Genomic DNA, 26,085 nt, shown 5'->3' with positions numbered 1-26,085 from the left:
TCTTATGTATATATTCCCCCCAGATTCATATGTCCCCCCTCTATAGATCTATATTCTCCATAGATACCTATATCTCTTATATATATATTCCCCATAGATACATATATCCTCCTATACATATGCCCCTTATATATTCCCAATAGATGCATATATCCCCTCTATACGTACACCCCCATATGTTCCCCATAAATACATAGACCCCCATACATATATCCCCCCATGTTTATATTCCTCATAGATACATATACCCCCCATACATATGCCGCTATATTATTTCCCATATACATGTATGTTTCCCATATACATATATTTCCCATATTTCCCCCAGTATATGTATTCCTCCATATGTATGCATTTCCCATGTGTATGTATTTCCCACATATATAAAAATACACATTTCCCCATATATATTTCCACCATATATACGAATTTCCCCATATACATGTATTTCCTCCATACATATTCCCCATCTCTCTATACACTTCCGCTGTTCTCACGCGTTTCCCCCCGTGTCCATTTCCCCCGTATTGCCCCCCGTGGACGTGTTCTCGCGGGGGGAGGCGCTGGCGGCTCCCGGGGCCGGGGATTAGGGCCGGGCGGCCCCGGGAGCCGTGGCGGCCCCGGCGCAGACGGCCCGCGCGGCAGATAGCAGCGAGCCTGGCGCCAGACGGCCCCTTTTGTTTATCTGACAGCTAAATATCAAGGCAATCACCGCCTCGCTGCCCTGCCTCCAACCCCCAGAGCTAAGACAAACAGTTTGGCTTAAAGAATGCCACTGTTATCATAAGTTCCTATCTCTTTTTTTTTTTCTACTTTTTTTTCCCCCCCCTTATTCTTCTTTCTCATGGCTCGGCCTTTATTTTCTCTGTACTTTTCTCATTCCAGAGTCTCCCCCTCCACCCTACTCCAGATATCCAATGGATTTTCTCAAACCAACGGGTGAGTAGAGCTATTTTTTTACTTTTTTGGTTTTTTCCTTTTTTTGCGTTTTCCCGTTAAAATGCGCGTTGCTGTCCCCTCACTCCAAGGAAATGCCTCCTGCCTTTGTTATTCCCATGCATTTTCGCTTTGGGGGCTGCCTGTGTGTGTGTCTGATCCCAACGCTACTATATCCAATTCACCCCCCCTCCCCCCGGAAGAATTAATGCATGATTTGTTTAAGAAATCCTCTGCACAGACTCGGATTTTTTTTTAAAAAAAAGGAGAGCAGGAAACTCCAGGCAGGATTGCAGTTGCAGCCTAGGCCTCGGCCACTCACTTCAGAAGCCGGGATGGCCGTGGAGGGAAAATGCAAGCTGGGGGCCAGAGTGCTTGGAGCACGCAGGGCATGGAGCCAGGCTCCGAGGCCGTGCAATGCGATTACTGCTCGCTCCTGAGCTCGCCCGCGACGGGGATTTTTTTTAAGGAATTCAGCTCGGCGCGGCCGGGTCGCTTGGGAAAGTCGCTTGGTGCTGGCAGAGAAGCTGAATGAGACTTGGCACGTGGGGCTCACAGGGACCTTTCTGTGCTTTACGGCAGCCTAGTCCTGTCCGGGCAGGTGGCAAAAAGTGAGGAAAGAGGATACAGAAGCGTGATCTTTTTTCCCACCCTTTATTTTATATATATTTTTAAGCCAGCTCTGCCTCTTGCAAAGCCCGTTTGGGGCCGGGCAGCCGCCTGCACAAAGCCGTGGCCGACAGCAGGATATAAGTAAGGCTGGCAGGGCGGAAAGAGCTGCTGGAAATCGGAAAGGGGGATGAAGGCGGCGGGGGGGCAGCTCCACCTCCTCTCTCTCCATCCCCCCCCTCCCAGGGCTTCATGGATGAGGAGTAGCCGGGGCAGCTCCACCGGGTCGCGAGGGAGTTGGAAATAGGCCCATTCCGAAAGACTGGCTCTTACTTGATCAAAAGAGCTGTTTTGGGTGCCAGGCCCCATCCGGCGGGGACCTGGGCTTCCTCGGGGATAGGACTTCACTGGGCCCTGTTGCTGCTTGCGGCTCTTCCCTGGGAAATGCCCAGCGGGGGCTGGCAGAGCTGTTTAGCGAGCGGTTGGGTTGCAAAGTGTGCAATATTTTGCAAAAACAGGAGATAACCGGGCCTTAATTAACAAGGAGGTATCAGTGTTATGGGCAACATCCCTCGCGAGCACTACTTGGGAGCTGGCTGACTCAGAAGGCCCCTTGCCAAGTGTAGAGTGAGGGTTGTTCTGGGGACAAGACACATCATTTTGGTCCTTTCCTGGCTGGACAAGGGATTGCTCCCTGGAAAGCTTCAGCTGTGGAGATTTCCTCTTCTTTTTCCTTTATTTTTACCTTCTGACAATGCCGGTGCGGGATGGAAACTCTTCTGCAAAGGGTTTTTCGGGGGGCTCTGCGCCTGTGTGAAGCTCCAGGAGAGAAGGGTTAATGCTTGCCTTGGGTTTCCTGCAAAGACGTTGGGATAAATCTATTAGCAGGGTTTCAAACATCCAATCTGCCTTTGCCAGGACCTCATTTTCAGTTAGCCGAGTGATATATTTATTCATTAGCAAGTGTTGACATAAGGTAGCAAAATGTGTGTAAACAGAAAAGCCGCAGCGCATGAATGTGCCATTTCGAAAGGAAAAGTTCCTCCTATCAGCCAATAGGAAGTGATTAACGCTGCCAATCGGAAGCACAGAAACAACCGGGTTACTCACCAAAAAGTTCCAGTTTCTTTTTTTTTTCTCTCTCTCTCTTTTTTCCCCCTCTCTTTTTGAAAGAGCAGCCCAGTTGGCAGTTGAACTGGGAGGCACGGGGCGCGCGGAGCGGTGACAGGCGCGAGCGGGGCCCATCAGTCTGTCATTGCAGGTGGCTTTGGCAACCTCTGCTAATGTTTTTTTTTCCTCTCTGTTTGCACACACAGTGCCTTTTCCATTGGGGCTATTGTGGTGAGAACAAGAGCGAATTTAACAGCTGGGCACCGTGGCAGTGATGTGTGGCCGGCAGAGCCACGCTGGGGTGTCCCCTGTTTCTGTTCCCGAGCTTTGGCTGGATGATGGTTGGACCTGAGGCTGGTTAAATGAAAGTGAAGAAGTGACTTGGGCTGTAGCCTGTTATGTGGACAGTTAAAATGAGCTGTCTCAGGCTGAGAGAGGTTGGTTAGGGTTGGTTGCTCCAGTTATACTTCGGCAATGTCGAAGAACTTGCTGCAAAAGTGGTGGAGAATTATGCAGCTCGGGAAAGTGAACACAGTGCTCTTCCATGAAGCATGGTAGCGGTAATAAAAATGCTTAAGCACCTGGTGCTAAGTCTCATAAGGGTTTTGTATATATGGACATATAGGCTGCATCTATCCCTCTTGCGTGGGTTGTGCCATTTGCTTAAGGAAAGGTGGGAGAGAGAGACAGAAAGGGAGGCAGAGGGGACTGCTATAGTCACCGAAACGTCATGTGTGCCTTGTTGATGGATTTGCTACATATCACCTTTCTGTAAAGCAGAAGGATCTGCCCTCTGACAGCCAGGAGGCGGTGGGTCTGGGACAGCGTGCTCTGTTGAGTCTCTGCGGGAAGAGTTGTAGGGGTGACTCTCTCCATTTCTTATCTGAAGGAGTATACATGGGCGGGATGTCTCTGCAGGAGCTGCCCGGTATGACTGTGTTGGAGGCAGGGAGGACAGAGGTGCCCTCAGACACCAGGGTTCGGGTAGGTAGTTTGTTCTTCTGATACGGATGCACTGGTAGCCTCTGCTGGAGCCTTTGTCCCATGCTCTGTCTAGATGCTGCTCCTGAAGGCATCTCCAGCATTGCTGACCAGAGGAGATCCCCCCAGTGAAAGGGGCGGTTCTCTCATCATTGCAGGGTGGTCCTGGCTGGGATGTCCATGAGCCTGTGGTGCACACAGTGTCCTGGGAAGCCTGCATGGAGGTGGTGCCTGGACACAGCAGTGCAGGGAACCTGCTGAGAGTTAGCTGCAGAGGCGTGTGCCCTCATGTGGTGTTGGTTTTCATGGGAGTTGAAGATTTGGCAGCTTCCAGGGAATATTCGGTACCTTGCACGGTTGGGCCAGTAGCCACCGGGAATAATTGCATATCTTCACGATGGTTTTATATCGCGGTAGGAGAATTTAGTGCATGTGAGTCTCTTCCCAAGAATTGCATAAACCTTTGAGACCATGATTGCTGCAGTGCCAAACATAAAGTGAGCCAGAGTAGCCCATACCAGCAAGAGTCCTTGGGTAATCTGTGGGTGATATGAATTGTGCAAGGATAAAATTAGCCACGTTTAGTGCTACAAGCTCAGGAGGTCCATGTTTTCCTGCCTGTGACATATGGGATCATCACTCTTGTTCTAGAGTGAAGGCTATGTCAGCACTGTGTCCTGTAAGGAGACCTCTGGCACTCTGCTTTAGAAGGATGTTTGTGATTGATAAAGCAAACTGGCTGTTAGATAGTGAGACGTGGGAAGGGAACTGGTAGCTATCAAGAGAAGTAAACAGTAATGAAATACTTTGGTTCTTCTTGGACTGTTGCTGCTGATCAGGGAACAGCCCAGGTGTTTTGGGAGCCTCTGAGTCCATCCAAGCTTTTAGCTTCAGTGGAGAAACTCCAAATGGCCCTAGTCTTTGGAATCAAACTGGAGCAGGACTGCTGTAAATCTCATCATTAGGGTTATGTATTTTAAGTCCTAAGTGGACGTACTAATCGGATTCTCTCCTGCCATCTTGTGAATTAGATCCTTTTCTCCTGTAACGTGTCCAGTGTGCTAAGAGAGGACCTGGCTATGTATGACCTCCAGAGTAAGATGATGTGGAAGGGGCAAATCATGTCCTTTACCCCCAGGACTCGCAGGGACTCGTGGAGGAGCTTGCCATGTGTGAGAGGTGCAGGGTGAAGACCACCATGGGGCACCGCATGTAGGATGGCCCAGCCTGTGTTCAGACAGCATCCACAGCCAAAGCATTTGGAATCATCTCAGGGAAGGGTGGAGGGAGTTGTCCAGACTAGGAGGTGGAAAGGGTTAAAAAAAAGGCAGCAATGTATTTCTCTGGAACCCAGAAAACATGACCAGGCATTTAGCGCGTGTATAATATACAGTATTCTACAAGTAAGTCCATTTCCTGTCTCCTCCATTGTTTTCGGTTTGATTAAGTATATCCTGTTAAACTGTATATTCCTGTTAGGGCTTATACTTTACTCTGATAAAATGAGGTTATACGCACACACAGGATTTTCTTTGCTAGGATTTTGGGGATGAATTCTGGAGAAATGACTTACTAGGCCTTGATCCTCCAAGTGGTTGCTCTTTGAGATGCAGCAGTGAGCCAGGTGGTATCAGTAGGGAATCCAAATCTGATGAGAAGTTGATGAGGAAAGCACTCTTAACTTTAGACCCTTTGCAGCAAAAGGAGCCTTAACATTAGACCCCTTGTAGCAATTAGCCATTTCTCTTTCAGTTTACACGTTAGTGAGCACCGGTGTTGGCTAAACTTGAAGGAGAAGGCAGTGATTTAGGCTTCTGGGGAGCTTAGTGAGTTATGTCATAAGGATGACGGGTTGCATTTCATGAGCCTTTGACTTGGATGGAAAGATGGGAGCCAGTCTGTAATCTTTGCCAGTCTATAATCATCGTTGGCTGGTGATGAGGTGCAGTGTAGAGCCTTGGTGGAGGCAATGAGTTAGGGTGGATGCATCTTGATGAACTACCGTGTCTGTGCAGACAATTAGTAATTGCTTCCTGTTCAGCTCTTTGGAATGCGTGTTCTGCTCTCGGCATTGTTTACGGCATGCTACGGGATGAATATATATACTTAATTCTTTTTCTTTCCCTCCGCCCCAGCAGATTGTCCAGACTCTGTGCCTTCCTCCACTGAAACAGGGGGAACTAATTGTCTAGCCCCTGGGGGGCTTTCAGGTAAGACTGCTCTTACTGACCTTACCGTTGGGCGCATTTCTTGGGACAATTTGTCTCTGTCTGTGTCCCTGCTGTTCCCATTGACAAAGGGGGCCAAAGTGAACAAGAAGAGGCACACTGGAGAGTTTGGAGGATGCAAGTTGTTGAGAAAGGTGTGCTTACAGGGAGAATTGGGTTTCTTTTTGGTAGCGGCTGAGCAGCTCACTTGGAGGGGATGTGTTGATGATCCTAGGCACAGCTCTTTGTCCTCCTAACTCCACATTTACTTTGGATTCCAGCCTTATGCTTTTGGAGTGAGGCTGGAAGAGGTGTGCTGGCGAAGGCTAAGTGATACCCACAAATTATTCACTAGAGGGTACAGGCTGTTGGAACACGTGCAAGGCTGTTGGAGCACGTACAGTGGTTCCCTCGTGGGAGGATTGAGTGACTGTGTCTTGTTCCACCTCTTCTGTGTTGCCGGGATTGTTAGCACGGTGTTTGGGAGCTTATCATGGGCTGTGTTTTTGTTGGGGTAGCCTGCGTGTGACATCTCACGGGGATGAGCTGCGAGGTTTGCTTGCTCCCAGTTGTTGCGTTGCACTGTGGTTTGTAAGGAGCTGTGCTGGTGGGCAGGCAGCACTAGGTGGGCCCATGACTGAGGTACGGGTACCTTGTGCCATGTCTTCTTGCTCACGGGAGGCAGGTACGAACTCCCCTGTGGGTTGTATGTTGGGGGGAATGGTGCATGTGAACCTTGCATTGGTGTTTGTCTAACCTGCATTAGTGGATGTGGGCCATGCGTGGGCATCTGCTCCATCAGTCCCGTTTGTGAGGTTGAAGGTAGCTGGGGAGAAACCACAACTGCAACCTTGGAGAAGTCAGTGCGTATTCCTCGTTTTCCCATTACCATCCCAATCTGCAGGTGACATTACGGGTTTTGGGGGATAGTTTCCCCACCGTGTTCTGGGCTTCAATGGAGCAGCAGATATGGCTTTCTCAGGGTGTCCCATCCCTGGCAACTCTCTTCTCTGTGAAGCCAGGCTTTTGACCTCATTCCTGCTCCCAAAGCATTAGCATACGATGGCCAAGCACCTGAAACCCCTTCCCCGTGTGTCTGTGCTGGCTTCCCATCAGCGGGACATTGTGCTGGTCTTGTGAGCCTTGGGAGGGCCCTTGGCTCTCTCCAGGAATTGCGCTCGGCGTGGATGTCCTTAAGCGCGCCGTGTTTGTTTTTCTTGCCGTGTAACGTATACCCTGGCCGTTGAATTCGAGAGGGGACCATATTGTTTGCTCAAGGGCCCTAATGAGAATTAATCAAATGGAGGGGGAAAGGGAGCAGAGCGACTTGTTGCCAGGCTTTTTTTTTTTTTTCTTTTAAGGGTTTTTTGGGGCAGAGTTGGGTTTTTCTTCGCTTTGGAGCCTATAGCTTTTGGGAACACGTAGGAAAAAAAAAAAGCATGGAGCAAAACGACACAATCATGATGTTGTTAGGTTTCTTTTTTTTTTCTTTCCCCCTTTTTTACTTCCCCGTGCGGTGGAGGGGCGGAGGGAGCCAAGATCCGCAGGATGCCGCTTGCAATAAGCAGAGGAAGCACTCGCTTTTAAAAGGGGGCTTTCTGCGCGGTGCCGGGCTATCGATAACATCTCGTCTGTCTGGGCTGCTCCTGGAGGAGGCGGCGGAGCAGGGGGGGGATGCAGGAAATCACAGCGCCCGCCTGGGAACACTGGGCCCGGGGGCCTCCGCGGGGTCGCCTAATCTCCCGGCACATCGACACCCGGCCGGGCCGCTCCGCAGGGGAACGCTGCATTCATAAAGCCTCTGGCCCCCACAGTTTTTTTTTATTATTCAATTTAATTTTTTTTTTTTGAGGGGGGGTGTCTTAGTTATCAAAGGTTCCTCACTGCCACCTCCCCTCACCCCCTCCCCAAAAATACGCCTGGAAACAGAGCCTTGTAGGATCATTAGCTGCTCTTTTTTTCTCTCTTTCCCCCTCCACAAATGTAATTGTAGCCATTTAGTTTAATGAGGAGCTGATAGGAGAGTTGACTCATGGAGGGATACGGTTAGCTCCACAGGCCGTGAAACAAAGCCGAATGCCTCCACATGAAAGAGCATTTGTTTTGAATTTGCTCTGATTTACTGGCAGCTCCGCTTCCACACACAGGAGTGCAGCGCTGAAAATTCCCAACTGGAGAGACCCAGGCCAGAAAGGAAAATAAACACAGTTTGCAGCAATGCTCCAAAGTGGACTTTTTTAAAAAAAATCTTTTTCTTTTGGCACATTTTAGTTAGGTGAAGAGCATGTTTAAATGGGGTTTTGAGGAGTTGGGAGCATATTGTTTTGATCATAGGTGCTCTATGGGAAGAGGAAGACCCTCCTTCAGTCTTCATCTCCCTCCAGAGGCCAGTGTGCACCCCATGTTCATGCCCCAGTGTTGCAAATTGCTTGCAAAAACTTGCTTTAGAAAACAGCACAACCCCCAGTTTGGGTAGATCTGGAAGCAGACGAGCTGTGTTGGCCAAGGAGCACGTTGAGGGTTGCATGGAGAGCAGCTCTGCCAGGGACATGCAGTGAGAGTGGAGATGTCATTGGCCAGGAGATGGCATTGGCCCAGGTGAAGCGCAGCTCGTGCCCATTTGGTTGTGGCTTTCAGCTGGACTTGGTGCTGCTGTTGCAGGGCCAGGGAAGGGAGGTTCCGGCTCCTTCTCCAAGCCCAAAGGGTGGGATTAAGCAAGGCAGATCGCTATCGGCGCGAGAGGGGATTTGGGAAGCGAGACAGGTGGAGGTTGACAGCTTTGCGGTCAGCCAAGCTCGCATGGGGGCTTTGGAAAGATGCTGAACATGGTAAAGAGTGCAGTAAAAAATCCACATCCCCGGGGAAGATCCGTCCCTGGAAGAGAACGTTTGGGTCCAACTACCAGTAGGACTTGCTCGCTCCTCCTGGAGGCCGAGTCTCAGTGAATGTGGGAGGGTTGAGTGGTTTCCCCTTGCTGTAACCCGTCCCAGCCTCCTTCTCCCTTCCCTGGGCTCCGCAGGCTGTTTTCCTTGCCGGCCCGCCCTGTGGAGAGACGGCCTAATGAATGGGGCTCAGTTCAGGGTGGGAGGAAGGTCGGGAGCTTGCAGCCTGCCACTTGATGCTTTTGGCAAGGGAAGAGAAAAAAAAAAAAGTTTTTTTTTCTTTTTTTTTTTAAAAAAGGGAGAAAAGCAAATGCATGAGAAAACGTCATCCCCCAGGCCGGGGGGGTCCCTCACTAAGCAGCTGGTTCCTCCCCAAACGCTGAGGTTGACCTGGTCTCCAGTGGGGCAGTCCTTGCACATGGGGCCAAGCGGGAGGGCACCTTGTGGCCATGTTAAAGCTCTGGAGCTTACTGAGATTTGTTTAAAAAGCAGGGGAAAAAATAAAATAAAAAAAGAAGATGGAAGCGAGGTTGTGGCAGAGGTCAAAATCAGACTGGAGCCACCCGTGGAGTCCGCGTGGCTTGGCCGGCTTTGAAGGCAATGTTGGTTGCTGTTTTGTTCCCCGCTGCTCCTTGCACTCCATCTCATGATGCCTCTGCTGTCATCCTGTTCTCACCGACTGCGCCCATTGCACCTCGGCTGTCTTTGCATGTCCAGCCTTCCCTCGTTTCCCTGGTTTCACCAGTGGTGGCTTCATGGGTGGATGAGGACCCCCTGGTCATGGTGTCCTCCATCTGCATCTTTGGTCTTCTCAGCGCAGGGTCTCGGTAGTGTTTGGCCAGGACTCTCCTTGCTAGACTCCCCTGGAGTGACGTGATGGATGGCTGGGTGGTGGAAACCCATAGCAGAACCTGGCCGTGGTGGCTCCCCCAGACCGCGCATAGGACATTGGGTCTCCAAGAGCCCTAGAACCTGTGTCCAGAGATGAGGACATGAGCCACCTTTCCTTTTTCTTTGGAAGGAGCTATTAATAAAATACCACAACGAGTGTTTTCCCCCCAGAATTCCCTCATCTTGAGCTTGGGAGCTCCTGTTGATCCTACCATGTTGGTGGTGGCCTTGGTGGCACCACGTCCAAGGTGGTGCTGGAGGCTGCTCGGGACTCGGCGCGCCTCCCGCCTCTGATGCCGGTGGGATCGGCGGGCGGGCGGCCGGCATTTCGTCACGCGGGCCAGGAATGTTTCACTATGTCTTTGATCCCTGCTGGTATCCCGGCTGGCCCGGCCCAAGCACCTTCCCTAAACCTGGAGCTCTTCCCGGGAGGAGCCGGCGTAGTCCCGCTATCCAGCTCCTCGCTCCAGCCCCAGCGGGATCCTATGGGGCCGCTCCTGCCTGCGCTTCTCCGTCTCCCCTGCCCCCAATGCGGGGTTTATAACCTCCTGGGAAATGCCTTTATTTACAAACACAGCATCCTATTATAATCCAAAATGGAGACGTCTTCCTGTGTTGCTGCGTTGTGTGTTTGCTCGGGGATAAACAATTACTTGGGAATATAGAGATATATTCCCCCCCCCTTGTTTATTTTTGAGCAGTACCTCCTTTAAAAAAAGCATATGTGTGCGTATATATGTATATTCTAAATGCTTTTGCTTTCCTTCACCTTGGTGGCAGCGGGCAAAAAAGCCAAAAAAAAGAAAAAAGCAAAGCCCCCGTGGCCTCCCGCGGGCCGGGGAGGTTATCAGGGGTTAAGGCGGAGATGACAGCATCGGAGTCGCGGGAGCAGAGCCGGCCGCCTGCCAGGCTGGGAGCCTCGCGCATCATCTGACCGTGGCGGCCGGGGCGGCCTCGGGAGCGCGCGCCCGCTCCTGGCTCCCGCCCTGCTTAAGGGGGAGCCTCGCCGGCGGGCTAAAAAAGGGGAAAAAAAGAGAAAACACACACAAAAAAATTATTGCGTTGTTTTTTTTTTTTTCCCTTTTGTCATGACCCGGCACCGCTCAGTTTTCGGCAAAAAGGGAAGAACTGAAGCGTGCGCGATTTCCGCAGAGTTATCTTAGGTATTTTTGTTGCCGCTGGGCCCTGGGTCGCTCTCCTGTGTTTCGGCAGGCTGGCAAGGCTTGTTTTTTGTGGAGGAAGGCGAGCAAGAGGCGAAGGCTGGAGACGGGTGCCAGGGAGGTGTGTGCCTGGGTGCCCGCCGGCGACCGCCTCGAAACGGCGTCTGCTTGCAAAATAAAATGTCCCAATGAGCGGCGGAAACTCGATCCTTTGGGACATTTAAAATGAGACGGGACAAAAACACACTCGTAAGGGAGCCGTCCCGAGCTGGCAGGGACGGGGCGCTGAATCTTTTCCATCTACGATGGCTGCGGTCGGGTATCAGTTACACTATGGGAACAAGTAACATTAACCCCGCGCGTCTACCGGCGGCGGGGACGGGAGGACGGGGTGTGATGTTGCTTCTAAATGCGGAGGTTGAGGGTGCAGCCACCCTTGGATGTGCTCAATGGTGTGGGGAGATGGGCGCCCACCATGTGGAGTTCCAAGAGTGGGATCATGCCTCATCCCTGGTGTCCTGGCAGCTGGAAGAACCTGCCTCTTTTGGGCTAGGTGTCCAAAACATGATGCTTTTCCCCCAAGAGACCTGACTTGCACCAAGCCGTGGGAGATGCAACTTCCAACTTGGGTCCTGCCAGGACGTCTCCATGGAGCGTTGCCGCTGGAGCACCCCAACGGCAAGACGAGCTGCTGCAGGAGGAGCATCTTGGCGGCCAGGAGGACCGCGCGGCGTCCTGGCGTGACGGGTGGCCGCGGACGTGGCTGCCAGCCCCACCACGTCCTCCCGCGCCCGGCGGGAATGACCCGCGCGGCCACCTGGCCTCCTGCCCACTGTCACAAAGGAGCTTCCTTCCCAGTTTATTTTTGGAACCGGGATATTATTAACGGGCAGCGTGCGGCCGCTGGCGGGGACGTGGCGAACCCGCCGTGCGCCCCACGCTCTTGGACCCGATTTTGCTGCGTTTCAGCCACTGCGCGGGGGGCAAAACGGGGCACCCGGGAGCCATCCCCAGCTCCCGCCAGGCTGAGCTCAGTGGGAATGGAGGGTGCTGAGTGTCCCGTCCTGTCCTGTCCTGTCCCGCAGGATTTCCGGCCTCTGGTGATTAGCCTTTTATTTATTTATTTATTTATTAAAATAAAAGCGGTGGCTTTGGGTGTATTCCTCAAGCATTGAGCTGGAGGGGATGGTGGGGTGACCTCATTGCTGCAGCCAGGCTGTCTGTCTGTCTGTCTCTTGCTTGGCATTTTTAACATTTTTTTGCAAGAAAAAAAAAAAAAAAGGCGCTTCGCCCGGATAGCGTTGCAGGGATTTTCCATCCTGGTCCTGGGAAAGCTGAGGATTCTCCTGCACTTGCATCCTTATGTGGCCAATGCCAGCGTGGAGGGACCTCGGTGCCTCGGCTGCTCATGTCCCACAGCTCTGACTGGGGCACCCTCTGCTCTCCCCAGGGAAAAGCTGGGGCAAAAGATGGGACAGGGACATATTTATAATATTATAAAATCTAATATGTATTTTTTTTTTCTTTTGGGGTAGCCGTTTAAATACATGATGATAACTTTCACCCTGTTAATTAACAGGAAACATTGGGACAAGACAGGAAATTACATCAGTCTTTTATGAGCAAAGAGCCAAGAGGGAGGGAAAAAAAAAGCAAGAAAGAAATACAAGAAAACAGAGTTACTGGTGAAAGGGAAGAAAGTGATGGGGGAGGAGGAAGAAAAGAAAAATTGAGCTTCTCTCCCATCCCGTCGGAAAGATCTCGTGGTGTTCAGAGAGGGACTGGTCAAACCCTTTTGTTTTATTTGTGTGATGTTGGAAAATATTTTAATAGCAGGGTCGTTGTCGCGCGAACCCTGTCTTTGCATCTCGCGTTGCTGCAGACTCGTTTCATGACTTTGCTCGGCTTCCTTCCCCAAGCTGTGAGGCCTAGGAAGCTCTTGGCTTGCAGACTAATTATGGTTTGGCTGCTCAGCCCTCAAAATTGGTCCCCACCCAGTGTCATTATCTTGGTTTTAACTTGCAGAAAAAAAAAAGAAAGGGAGAGAGAGCAGCTCTGTAAGAGCTGGCTCAGCCCTTCTCTACCCTTTTAACCTCGCTGCATGAAAAGTGTCACTGCTCCAGCTCCCCATTGCTGTCCCCTTGGCTCCCGACAGCCCCTCTCCCCTTGACTTGGTGGCCTGGGTCCCTGCTGGGCCTTGCTGTGATGTGCCCTGCTGGCAAGCTGGGTGGGAAGGAGGTTGCCGTGGTGGGGTTATCTTGGACCAGGGCACTGCAAGGAGCTTCGTGCTCCTGCCTCTGATGCAGATCAGGTTCACGGTGGCGATCCACCGAGCCGGTGGGATTGCTCCTGGTTTTGTGCTGCTTGGTTGGCGGCAGAAGGACACCTGAACCTGGCGTAGTGTTAGTGTTACTGGCCGGTATGGCTGATCCCTGTGGTGATTTTTAGCCAATTTGAGTTGGCAGAGCAAGTTCTGTTGGACTGGGGCTTTGCTCTTGTTGCTCAGCACTAGAGATCTCTTCCTGGAAGCTCTGCAGCCCAATGTTGTCAAGCCACAACCTCATTTACTGGACCTTTCTTGGAAAACTATTACTGGGCCACTGAGGCTTGTTATCCTTGCTTGGGTCCTCCGGCTCCTCAGAAACCATCCACCAAGCCAACCAATGGATGGACACAGGGCCAGGAGGTGTAGAAGCGCCGCTCAGGTGGTGATGGACCCTCCTGCACATCTCCTGCCTAGCTTGACTTTGCTAAGGTGCTCCTGGAGTCAGTCCCCCCAGTTTTGGGGACATCAGTGGGACCATGCTGCTGCCCCAGCAGACTCACGTGGATTTTTCCAAGCCTGATGCTGCATATCTGGGCAGGTGGAAAGGTGGATTTTTTCTTACATTAAGTGAATAGCTTGAGAGCCGCTGGGACTGTTGAGCCTTGGGAGTATTGTTGCAAGTATGTACATATACGTGTACATAATGAGTGAGCACGAGGCTGTGAATGGTAATTTTCTTTCTTGAATAGATTTTGTTTGTAGAGCTGCCAGAGTTGATTAAAAATAAGAGCTCGCTTTGCGAGGGGGAGCATTAGAGCAGCATTCAGAGGCAGAAAATAGCCTGGTGCGCTACGTCCACGTCACGCTTTGCTGCAGCACGTTCCTTGTCGCTCCTTCCGCGCTCCTTCCAGACCCATGGGCGGCCCTGGTGTTACCTGCTGCCCCGCTCAGGTGTTCATTAACTTCTGCAAAAGAGCAGCTTTGGATCCAGCCGGCTGGTGAAAGTTCAAACATCCTGTGCTTTTACAACCAGGGAAGTCGGCTCCAGGCTTTTCACGATGGAGCTGGTGACTCTTATTGCTAGATACTAAAAAGTCCCAGGGATTAGTACCCAGGCAGTGGAGAGGCTGGGGGTAATACCAGTATAAAGGTTGGTCTTTGAGGCGAAAGGTGGGAAGAGCTGGTTTTCTGCTGGCTCTTTGATGTGCACCAGGAGGTTTGCCGGGCAGGTAGGTGGTTGCAGCTCTTTGCAGCGTGCTGGGTTTGCACAGCTGAGCTGGGCAGAAAAGTATGTGTGTGGGGGGAAAGCTCCAAAGAGCGAAAATAACGGGAAAAAAGAGCCTTCCTTGGACTGGAGTGGTGAAACTGCCTCCCCAAAACGCCCTGCTCGAAGCAGCGGCGCGGGAATTGAAGCAACTCAAGTTTTATTTGGAAAACGTGTCAGGAGCCCGGAGTTACATCACTGAGCTTGAGCTGATGAATGCATTTTCTTTGGAAAGCAGGCGGAGACTTTTCAAGCTCATTAGAAGGAACAAACTCATAAATCTTGATGCAAAGAGGCCTGTAGCTTTTTCTGCTCTTTATCATGGGCGGACCGAGTGGAGCACGGAAAAAGCACCCCGGCGCGGCAGCGGCAGGGCCGGGCTGCACCCAGGACACAGCACAAAGGTGCTTTTCTATTATTATTTTTTATTTTTTTCTGCATTTTTCCAGCACAGCACCAGGGCCAGGTGGCCCCGCTGCCTGCCGTCCGCCTGAGGGAGGGTGTCACGACATGGTTAGGTCTCAGTTGGAGCTGCCGGCCCTCGCCAGCGCCGCGGGGGTTAATTACTTAACGAACGTCATATTCCCCATAATTGCTAAGTATTATTAATCCCCAGCAAAGCAAGAGGGGGGATGATGCGCGAGTGCGGTCCAGGCGCTGGCCGAGGGATGCGGGGGGAGCCGGTTTTGCCGCAGCCGGCCGGCCCCGCGCGCGGGCTCCGCCGCGATTAGATTAGGCAGGCAGACAGAAGTAATGATTAACTTTTGCAGTCTACAGGCTGTCTCCAGTCTGGCGCTGGGTGTTTTTTTTTCCCCCTAAGTAGGCCCTGGCCCGGAGTCGACAGGGTATTAGGTTGTAAAGAAAGACAGAAGGAATGAAAGCCAGGGGAGGGGGAAAAGGGGAAAGCGGTGGGGGCTTTTTTTCCATCAGATCCGGGAATGGAATTTATTGGCTGGAATGCAGTAAATGTTCCAAATGCCATCCCAGCTAAACAGTTTTCATAATTGTTACGGAGCGGGGCTGGGGCGCGAGTGAAAAGCACTTTTGTTCCCAAAAAAAGTGTGGTTTTCCACGTTTTCCCCTCTCCGTGCGAGGAGCGTTTCTTCCCGACCCCTCCGGAAAGCCTGTGTGGCTGAGGGTGGGTGCCGCTTCTTTTTCTTTTATTTCCTTTTTTTTTTTGGCTAAATGTCTGTTTTCGCTCCTGGAATAACTTCGGGGAGAATTGTAGGTCAGTGGGCTGCAGGGAAGGAGGATAAATTTTGCTCGCTGCTTGCTCGGTGTGCGCCTGCGCGGGGCAGGAATGCGCTCGGGAGCGAGTCGCAGCGCACATCTGGGTGTTGGGTATCGCTTTGGAAACCCTAGACGACCGTGCATCGTTTTTTATTGAGGCCTTTACAAGCCTTTTAGCGTGTAAGCCGCCTGGCTACATGCTTCCTGCGGGAAGGAGGAAGCGCGGGGAGCTGCGTCTCTCCCAGGGACGTGGATCCATTTTCCCCCCATGCAAGGGTTGCGGTGGGAGAGAGAGTTTTCCCGATTTCATTGCATTTTAAGCCTTAATTACGAGTGTTTTGGGGGCTCTGTCACGCCGGGATGTGGCTTAGGTGCTGCATTCAGCTCTTTGGTGGCCACTGTTAGCTTCAGGCTGGTGGCTGCTGAAGGAGTGAGACCTTGCAAGCCTCCTCGGATATGTGGTCCCATGTGTGCGCTGGGTCTCTGTCTCCTTGGGAAGCCTTGCTGATGGTCACACAAGCGGGGTGACACCACATGGTCCTAAGCACCAGGCCACTCTTAAGCCAGGGGGATGAGGAGACCTCAGTGGAGATGTTGGCAAGACCCAGGGAAGATACAGGTGAGCAAGTGCCTTGGATGGCATCTGACAAGGCTTCTGAGGTCCTGCAGCTGGTCCAGCACAAGTCACCCCAATGCCACACATCAGCTTTGAGCAGCTTCCACAGCACAACTTGCTTTGTTTTCCCAAAGAAACACCCAATGGGATCTTTTTTCCATATGGCAGCATAACCAGCTTTACCCTTGCTGCTTCTCCAGAATGTGGGACTGCAAAGGAATTCTCTATTATTTTGCCCAAAAAGCCAGTGGGATTTTCCTGCTGCTCCTCTGGGAGGGTCCCCCCCACTTTCTTTTTTTCCACCTTCCCTACCCTTTGGTCCCCCCCTTGAAGCATTTCTTCTCCCTCTCCAACTCTGGGGCTCCTCCTCGGAGAGGCCGGGACTGAGGGAGGGATTCCCGGTGCGCAGGAGAAGAAAGAGCAAAGTTTCCCACACCTCGGAGCCGATGGGGGGATGGTGAGGGGAGAGGCAGGTAAAGGAGGCGCTTGAAAATTAAAACTTCAAAAATAATTAGCCTGGCTGTATACTAAACAACAGCAAAGAGGCCCATTTACTGTAAATATTATGAATGGATTTGGCTGCCTGCTGCCGTCCCCACCCTTCCTCCAAGGCTTTTTCTCCGCGCCGAGTCAAAATTTGGCCTTCAGACGGCGCGGTGCTCTATAATTTGCATGGCTGATGAGGCCCAAAAGCTGGTACGGAGGAAACCGGAGCCGGCTGCCTCCTCACTAACCGCCCCAGACGGTTTTGGGGCGTGCGTGGTTTGCCTCCGCTCCCCTCGTGTCGCCGCGGCCGACGCAGGCCGATGGCCGCCGCCTCGTAGGGCCGGTGAGGCGGCACCGAGGAGCTGCTCCTCTTCTAGGGGGTGGGTTCTTTTTTTTTTTTTTTTTTTTTAGCTCTGTGCATTGGTTAAGGGCTGGAATGAGGTGACTGTGGTGACTCGGGGTGTCAGTGAATCGTGTGGCTTGTCGGATGCCCAGGAGTTTTGCTTGGGCTCTTTCTGTTCACCTCACCCTTCGATTGGCACCTGGTAAGGTACATCCAGGCGTCTTGATCTACCACCTTGCTGTGCTCCACATGTGTGTTCATCATCCCACATTCCCCAAGCTTTGACTTCCCTTCTGGGCCCATCTATTGGCATAGCCTGTGTGAGGTGTGCTGGGTACAGCAGGGTCCCCTTATCCAAGACCCTGTCCAGGTGGTTTTTGGACATCTACAAGGATGGAGATTCCAGAATCTCTGTGGGAACTGGAGGGTTTGCTCATTTTCATGTCCCCCCCTCTAAATTACCTTGCAACGTTTGAGGCTGGTTACCACATGGAGCACCTACGAAGAAGCCTTGGCCCAAGGCCTTGTCCCAGGTGGGGTGGAAACCTTCGGGGATGTCCTCAGGACCAGACGTCTTCTCTTCCCCATGTAACCTGACCTTATTTTTGTTCCAAAGCTTGGTGGAGATTTCATGAGAGGTTTTTCCAGCCGTGATGCCAGTGATGGAAACTCTTGCTTGACTCCCCAGGGTGTCATAATGTAGGAGTGGACCTGGTAGTATAGCTGGGCCAAATTGAGGAACAGTGTTTGGGAGAGCTACAGGGAACTGGTCACCCCTAAGAAGAGTCTGGACCGAAGCCCTAGCTACAAATGTTGGGAAATCCCTGACTGCTTCGCTTAATGGCCAATACCAGATTTTATCTCTTGCATTCCCATCGGACTCAAGGAGTTCATGTCTTTTGGGAACATCTTGTCTTCCAGATAACCACCCTTATAAAACATGGACAAATGGAGTGCCAAAACTACTTCTTCCCCAGGCAAAACACTTCACTGAGGTCAAAATGGCTTTTGACAGAAGAGTATTTTCAGGCACAGGGTTTCCCCCAGAAAAGAAGGTTGTCCTTTTCCAGACAGGAAGACTTGCTGCTGTTGGTGTCGAGAAAACAAACCTTTGGGGGAGGGGACAGTGAGGCCAGACATGAATTTTCATGTAAATTTCAATTACATTGTTGAGGGCCTTTAAGCAATGGACCTGCTTGTGCAGGGCAGTTGGACAAGATGATCTCCAAAGGTCCTTTCAACTTCAATCATCCTGTGATTGAGTGAGCAACCAGTTAATAAATTAAAGAAATCATCTTAAGGCCCTTCAGCTCACATGGACTGCTGTGTTCCTTGAGTAAGAAGAGCCGCCTAATTAGACATAGACACAATTTTACAGTCTAGCCTGTCAATCCGCGGATTAAGGCCTCTCTAAGTACCTACTGACACGATGGCTCCTAAAGAGATGTTATGGTCTCCCGTGTCAATAATCCATAGATTAAGGGCTCCCTAAGTGTGTGTTGACATGCCAGGCTGGACTGGCTTTTTAGGGGCTGCAGTTGCACCAAGGCCGGATAGACCCCTGAGGAGTGACAGGCGCTGATTGGGGTGCATCACATCTTCCGTGAGCAACCAGAGTCTAGCGCATGCCAATACTCCATATTGGCCTTGAATCAATGATCAGAGCCTCCGGACCAGGGGTGGGAGTTGCCTGGCCCATGTTTGTAGCGGGCTGTGAAGGGCCTGGGCAAGGCATCGTTGGGGTGGCATACTCAGGTGGCCCACAAATGCCATGGAAGGCCCAGAGACCTTTCCTGTATCCTGCAATTTAGTTTTTCTGTGCTTTTTTTCCAGTGTTCTGAAAGCACGGCTGAAAAATTTGGCTCGGAAGGGTGTTTTGGACTTTTTGTTTGCTTCCCCCCATCCCTGTCAGTGCACTGCAAATTGCAAGAGAGATTAGAGAGGAGGTAAAATTCCTCTTTTTCTGTGCCAGTTTCTCTTGGCTTATCATGAGCGATGGGGTTGCAGGTCACACTCTGTGTCCTCGCCGTGGCCATCCATTTCTCAAATAGGAGTTGGCATGTAGGTTCTTCCAAGGATTCCTGCAAAGAGGTTCTTACTGGGGCCAGATTGGAGCTGTCCCCGAGGAGATGGCACATCTGAGGAGCTGGCCCCTGAGGAGATGTTTGCACTCGTTTTCTTAACCGCATTTTGCCCATAATGTTTCCTTGCTGCCTCAGGGGTCTATGTCTAGCATGGGAAAACGGTCTCCTTGTTGCCCTTGACCTTGCAGCACTCTGTGGCTGCCTCAGTTCTTCTGCTGACTTTTCCCAGCTAGCGTGGAGTGAACGGTCACGTCTGCAGTGTCACAGCCTCCAGTGACCCTGCGGGGGCACCATGAAACGGGCCACCCTTGGCTCACCGCGCGGGGTGGGACGTGCCAAAGGCAACGTTGCATCAGAGTCGTTCTCCTGGACAGAGTCTCACCATGGAGGTAGCAGAGGAGCAGGACAGGAGGGGATGTGGGAGGAGATCAGGAGAAGCTTGAGAAGATCCTTCGGGTTGACAGTGCTGAGATTAAAAAAATAATCAAAGCACGGAAGTCTTACAGTGCTCTCAGGGTACTCTTGAGATTGGGTGATAGCATGTGCATGTAGTCCTCTTGTCACTGAGAAATGCTCTAGTAAAAACGCATGTGAAAAGCTAATCAGGAGCAGTGCTGGATACCTGTTTTGGCTAAGAGCAGGTACATGGAGATGGCTACGGGCAGTAATGGAGCCAGGGATCAGCTAGGAGCGGGATCAGCCAGGAGCATTGCTCTTGCAGAAGACGGCTCTCCCAAACTTGCAGAAAAACCTTTGGTAATGTCCAAACAAAACTGGGCAGAACAAAACCTCCCCTTCCTGAATCCCATTCCCAGATTGCTGCCCATATACCTTGGAGAACTTGGCAGAGTGACAAGGCTGGGATGGGAAAACCTGGAAGGAGCTGCAGTGCTGCAAGGGAGCCTTGCTGCCGCTTGGCCACGCTTCAGCGTGGAGGGGGAGGAGTGACCTTTCCTGCCTCCATTTCCCCCCAAAATAAGTGTGAACAAAACTAAACTAATCCGGTTAGCCCTGTTTTCTCCCGCTGCTGTTGAGCGGAGCAGCTGACGGGGCTGTGATGGAGAAAGGTTGGCTGCGCTTCCTGGCTGGAAAATGCAGGGAATAAGGGGACTTGTCCCAAAACTGCAGGAGAAACTGGTGCCGAAACCAGCAGGGACGTTCAGCTCTTGCAAATCCCAGCTCCGGGACTTCCCTTCCTCGCCGGCACCAGTGCCCGAGCCCTCGCTGGGAGCAGCGAGGGGACGTCCCTATTGGACTACGTTTCGCCGTGTATAGGAGGGATGGAAATGACTCGGTGCTCGCTACTAGATTAAGATTTATGGCAGGCATGTTTCTTTCAAGCCAAAAGGGCTTTTTTTTTTTTTTTTTTTTTTTTTTTCCCTGCCTTCAAACAGAAACTCTGGCTGAAATTTTGCTGAAACGTTTTGCTTCTTCCTGAATGTAAAAAGATCTTTTCCTCCCTCACCCTGTAATAAAAGCGCCTGAACTTGGAAGGAAAAAGCACACATGCGGGTGATGCCATTCCATAACCCGCAAATTCACCCCAAAATTAGGGAAATTTTTTCAGTGCCTGCTGCTGCCAGGCACTGGTGCAATGCCCTGTTTGAGCTTTGCTGCTGCATCTTGTGCAAACCCAGCCTGAGTCCAAACTCGGGTTTAACATGTGGATCTCACCCTGATGGGGCTCTTGGGCTGGCTGCAAAGAAGTGTAAAAATTGCAATAAATCTATGATAGCAGAAAATTAAGGGGTGCTTCATAACAGGCTCATAAGGCGTGGGTTTATATGGCTAAATATCATCCCGGCTTGCAGTCCCATGGCAGCCCTGGGTCTTTTCCAGGTGTTGGTCTGGGAAGGGAGCGCAGCGGGGCCGGAGCGCTGCCCGCGGAGCCGCGCGGCTCCTGCACCAGACATCCCGTCAGCAGCCGGAGCCCGCGAGCGGAAGGCGCTTTGGCATGTTTGTACTGCGTGCTGGCACCGGCGCAGAGACGGGAAAAAAATAAAAAATCCCCGATTACCTAAGACTTGTCCTTGAGGTCTGGTCACCCCATGTCATTGAAAACGTAGTGGGATTCATTCATGAACTTCCAGCCCTCCATAAAGGTCTGTTCATTCATCGCCAAGGCAGTTGGCTTTTTTTAAAAATTATTATTTATTTATTTCTTTTTTCTTTTTTTTTTCCCTTAATGTGCTGGCAATTAAATAACTCTTTGTAAGTGGCAATGAGCTTGTTGTTAAGTGGTCTTCTCTACGGCAGGCGCAAACGGGAGGTGAAAAAATCTTTTTCCCCCCTCACGCCACCCAAAAGGGATACTTTTATGCTAAAGAAAATAAATGAGAAGCTCATAGGAATTTCAGTATGGGATTTCAGCCTATTCAATGGCCGCTGCTGCAAAAATTCTCTCAACTTCTGTAAAACACCAAAAAAATGGCAAGCTCTAGGCGCTGATTGCAGGCTCTGATTAGGTGGATTGGTTGCTGGGATATATTTTTTTTCTCTTCTTTTTTTTTACAACATGGCTTTTCTTTCCGCTTTAAACAGGCAGCTAGTTAAAATATCTTTCCAAAAAAAAAAAAGAAGTGCTGTGTGCTTATATATAAATAGCGAATTTTGGCACCGCCAGGCCCCGAGCGCAGCCCTTCTGCTGCTGCAGTGGGTAGGATGGGGCCATGGTTTCACGCTGCTTTTTTACACGATTCCCTTTTCCGTGCTGAGCAGAGCTCGTTCCTTTATTTGGGCAATATTCCCGCTGCTGCGGAGGGAGCCGGCCTGGCCTCAGGGCAAGGTGCCTTTGGAGCGGAGCAAGGTCCAGGGAGCACCCAGGGAAGAGCCACCGCGCGCATGGACCATGGCCGGGAGGAGGGTGCCGGGCGCGCCGCCCGCGACTCCGACGGGCCGGGCAATTCCTATAATCCGAGGGATAAAAAAATAAAATAAATAACCCTGCTTTGCTGACGTCGGCTTGAAAAATTGGGATGTGCGAAGCCGCGGCGTTCCCGCGGGGAGAGGGCGCCGCCGCATCCGCCACCGCGACCTTCCCGCGCTCCTGCCTTGCGCTAGCCCCCGAACTGGGGGAAAAGGATTGGAAAAAAAGAGCGACCTCCCGTTGGCCTCCGCCAGCGCCCCGCTTTCGGCGCAGGGTAACCGGGGCGCCGGCGCTTCCCTTCCCTTCTGCTCGGGCTTTTTTATCCACCCCCCCGGCTCGCTCGTGGTGGATTCCGTGCCAGGTTTCAGCAGGAGAGAGTTGCATGGAACAAAGTGGCGGGAGGCGCTGGAAGGGGGAGGCTTTCCCAGGCCGGCCCCCTTTCCCAGCGTCAATACGCGGCCGGGCCCATTTTTAGTAGCTGCCTCCAGCGAGCGGAGAAATATTTTCCTTGCTGGCATGGAAATGAGGAAATTAAAAGTGTGTGGCGGGTTTTTTTTTTTTTCTTCTTTTCTTTTTAAAGAGGCGCCTTAAAGCAGAGTGCCGAGGCTTCAGGAAAATGCCCACGTCGGGGAAATGGGCTTATTCATAGCAAAAAAAAAGAGACAGAAATGGTGCAAGCAGGCGAGCTGCCATAGGCACTCCCCCCTGCTCGCTTTGGGCTCATTTCAGGACATTAGTGCTAGTGCTCAGCATCCGTTTGCTCCTGCGGCTTTCCAGGTGGGCACAGTTGAGTCCGCGACCTGCTCCCGCCACCCAGGGGCCCCTGGGATTATTTTAGGAATCCTCGCTGCCTTGCTGTCCTGGCTTGTTTTTTGCTTTTTTTTATATATACAATTAGGTTAATGGGTTCCCAGGTCTTAACATGCCCATGAAGGCTGGAGTTGCTGGCTCGGCAGCGTGGGTTCTGCATCAGCAGAGGGTTTTTCCCGTTTCTTGTCTTTTTTTTTCTCTCACCTGGCCCTTGGTTTCATGCCCAGCCCTTTTCTGCTTCGGTGCAGCTGGAACAGTGTGGATAGCAAGAAGGGCCGAGAGAGCAAACTTGTGCTTTTTGCCTTTTTTTTTTGCCATTTTTGTTAACGAATGCAAAGCTTCCTGTGTCTGCTCCGCCGCTGCCAACCGCAGACCCGCTGCAATAAATACATAGTGCAAGCACAGGCGTACATGGACATATAGCAAATTAAATGTGGCTTTCATGTGGAATGAATGGACCACATGAGACTTGCTGTTGTCTTGGACAACTCCTGTTCCTTGTGGAAAAAGGCCTGGCAGCTCCACTCTTGAGTTGTGTGCAGGGATTCACCCCCTTGGTGGGAGCTGAAGGGCTTGGGAGGCATCACTGGCTGCATCTGGCAGCTCTCCAGGGGCTACAGCAGCTTCAGAAAGGGGCTGGTGGGTCTGAAGGCACTTTGGAAAGCAGATAGTGGGGTTTTGAACTGGAGATAGGCCTTAAAGAATTTGGGTGTGCCCCAAGACCAGGATTTGTTGAAATGGTCTTGAGATGGGACCTTAATGCATGTTCTTCTGAAAACTTTGGCTAGGATGAGGGCATTTGCATGTGCATCGGAAGGGTTGTGAAGACCATGGCCAAAATGTTAATGTGCAGTCTCATCATTGCTTCCAAGGTCTTCAATTCTTCTTTTTTCTTTATCCCTTTAGATTCCCAAGTTCTTCAGGAGCCAGGGGATCGGTCACACTGGTGCGTGGTGGCATACTGGGAAGAGAAGACGCGCGTGGGTCGGCTGTATTCTGTCCAAGAGCCCTCCCTGGATATCTTCTATGATCTACCTCAGGGGAACGGTTTCTGCCTCGGCCAGCTCAATTCGGACAACAAGAGCCAGCTGGTGCAGAAGGTGCGCAGCAAAATCGGATACGGTATCCAGCTCACCAAGGAAGTGGACGGCGTGTGGGTCTACAACCGCAGCAGTTACCCCATCTTCATCAAGTCGGCCACACTGGACAACCCCGACTCCAGGACGTTGCTGGTTCACAAAGTGTTTCCAGGGTTTTCCATCAAGGCGTTCGACTACGAGAAGGCGTACAGCCTGCAGCGGCCGAACGACCATGAGTTCATGCAGCAACCATGGACCGGATTTACTGTTCAGATCAGCTTTGTGAAAGGCTGGGGCCAGTGCTACACGAGACAGTTCATCAGCAGTTGCCCGTGCTGGTTGGAGGTTATTTTTAATAACCGATGACTCGAGACAGTGGACTCATGACATTTATACTACTTTGCTGCTATTATTTCCTTCTGAGTGCTTGCTTTTCATGCAAACTTTTTTGTTGTTGTTGTTGATGTTGTTTTTCTTTTGTTTTGTTTTGTTCGTTGTTTTTTTCTGTTTTTTCTTTTTTTCCTGTTTTGAGAAATAGCTTATGGAAAGATTTTTGCCTTGGCGCTTTGATAAATCTTGTCTATTTTTTAAAGGCGCGAATGACCAATAACTCAGAAGGGCAAGAGCGAAGGCGCGGGAAGGGCCGGGGCCGGTTGCGTACGGTCGTTATCTCCCTGCTCCGGTGACCGGATGCGCTCCGTGCACTTGGGAGTCACTTGCTGCTTGCTAAGGCAGCACATCTCATCTGAAGCCAAGCTGAGACCCTCTCCCAGTGGATGCTGGTCATGCAAAACCTTGCAAATCAGGTTTTTTTGCTCCTCCATTTTATATTTTTCGTGATTTGATGTTTTTTTGAAGCCTCCAGCTCGTGGCGTTCACACCTGGCCATGGTACCACGGGAGCGCTGGGAGAGGCGACGCTCGTCCTTTCCCAGCTTTTTTTTTTGTCACGGATTTATAGGAGGGGAAGAAAAATGAAAAAGATGGTGGAGAATATGCCCAGCCCGTGCTTTGCAATTTGAGCTGAGATGCAAAGTGACAGAAACATAAGCCTAAGAAAAACAAAAAAACAACAAAACAGAACAAAACAAAGGAAAACGAACGGGAGTGGTGGGGAGTTGACAAAAAAAAAGAAGTGTTCATGATAGTTGGTCTGTTGGAACCTGCTTAGATCAGGTTGTCCCGGTACCATCGTATCTGGAAATGCAGTTGTGCTTTCATTTCTTCTTGAATTCATACACAAGTATGATACTTTTACACTGTTCTTAGCTCAATGAGCATGTTTAGACCTTAACATAAGCTATTTTTCTAAATATAAAGGTTTAAATGAACAAGAGAGCATTCTCATTGGAACTTTAGCATCGTAGTGCTTTGAAAATAAAACACACAAAAAAAGGACTCCTTAAAAAAACTCTGAGATTTATTAAAGAAAAAATGTATTTTATGTTATATATAAATATATTATTACTTGTAAATATAAAGACGTTTTATAAGCATCATTATTTATGTATTGTGCAATGTGTATAAACGAGAAAAATAAGAAAGATGCACTTTGCTTTAATATAAATGCAAATAACAAATGCCAAATTAAAAAAAAAAAAGAACACGAGATTGGTGTTTTTTTCTATGGGTGTTATCATCCAGATGAATGTTTTTTTCTAAAGGAGTTTATGTTCCATTAAAAAATAAAAATGTACACTTGATCCAAGGTTTTACAGAGTGGCTTTTTCAGTAGATGAAGCAGATGATAGGAGATGCTTGAGGCTATTGTGAGGGGAATCTAGCAGAGATGAAGTATAGCAGAGGCGGCCTAGCAGGGATGGGCGATAGCAGGGATGGGTGATAGCAAACATGAAGTCTAGCAGAGAAAGGGTCTAGCAGAGATGAGGACTATGGATAGAGTCTAGTAGAAACAGAGTCTAGCAAAGACAGAGTCTAGTAGAGATGGGGTCAAGTGTGGATGGGGTCTAGTAGGGACGGGGTTTAGAAGAGACGAGGTCTAGCAGAGATTGGGTCTAGCAGAGCAGGCTGCAGCTGGGAGTGAAATACATCTAGATGTGTTGTGCAGTCCCTTTTCAGTGTTGCCACCAAATATGCCATTTTTTTTTTTGCTTGTTATTGCCCATCTTTGACCTCTTTTGCTACTAAGTGGTGTCTCCTATTGGAATGGGATGAAGCTGCAGATGACCAGATGTGTTTAAAGTCACAAGGTTGAAGAGTCTCTCCCTCAACAGGAGGGGAAACCTCAGCAGTTTTTTTCCAGCTG

The 26,085-nt window shown here is 50.8% G+C and overlaps 1 protein-coding gene across 2 annotated transcripts; it reads left to right on the top strand.

Annotated features, from left to right (window-relative positions):
- Positions 1-804: 804 nt before the first annotated feature.
- Positions 805-24,302, top strand: LOC104570722 (SMAD family member 7). 2 transcript variants are annotated; one of them, XM_088536637.1, is made up of 3 exons: positions 805-939; positions 5,775-5,846; positions 23,648-24,302. In XM_088536637.1, the coding sequence occupies exons 1-3, from the start codon at positions 918-920 to the stop codon at positions 24,184-24,186; spliced, it is 633 nt and encodes a 210-aa protein (XP_088392763.1). In that variant the 5' UTR covers positions 805-917; the 3' UTR covers positions 24,187-24,302. The 2 variants fall into 2 exon arrangements, with proteins under 2 accessions (XP_088392763.1, XP_088392762.1); XM_088536636.1 differs by having other exon boundaries at positions 5,772-5,846.
- The last annotated feature ends 1,783 nt before the right edge of the window (positions 24,303-26,085 follow it).

Source organism: Tinamus guttatus, unplaced genomic scaffold (genome assembly GCF_059628265.1).
Source record: "Tinamus guttatus ecotype Peru unplaced genomic scaffold, ASM5962826v1 Tinamus_guttatus_pri_ptg000685l, whole genome shotgun sequence".
NCBI lineage: Eukaryota > Metazoa > Chordata > Aves > Tinamiformes > Tinamidae > Tinamus > Tinamus guttatus.
Note: the sequence above shows the minus strand (reverse complement) of the source record. Positions and strands in the feature narration are given on the sequence as shown.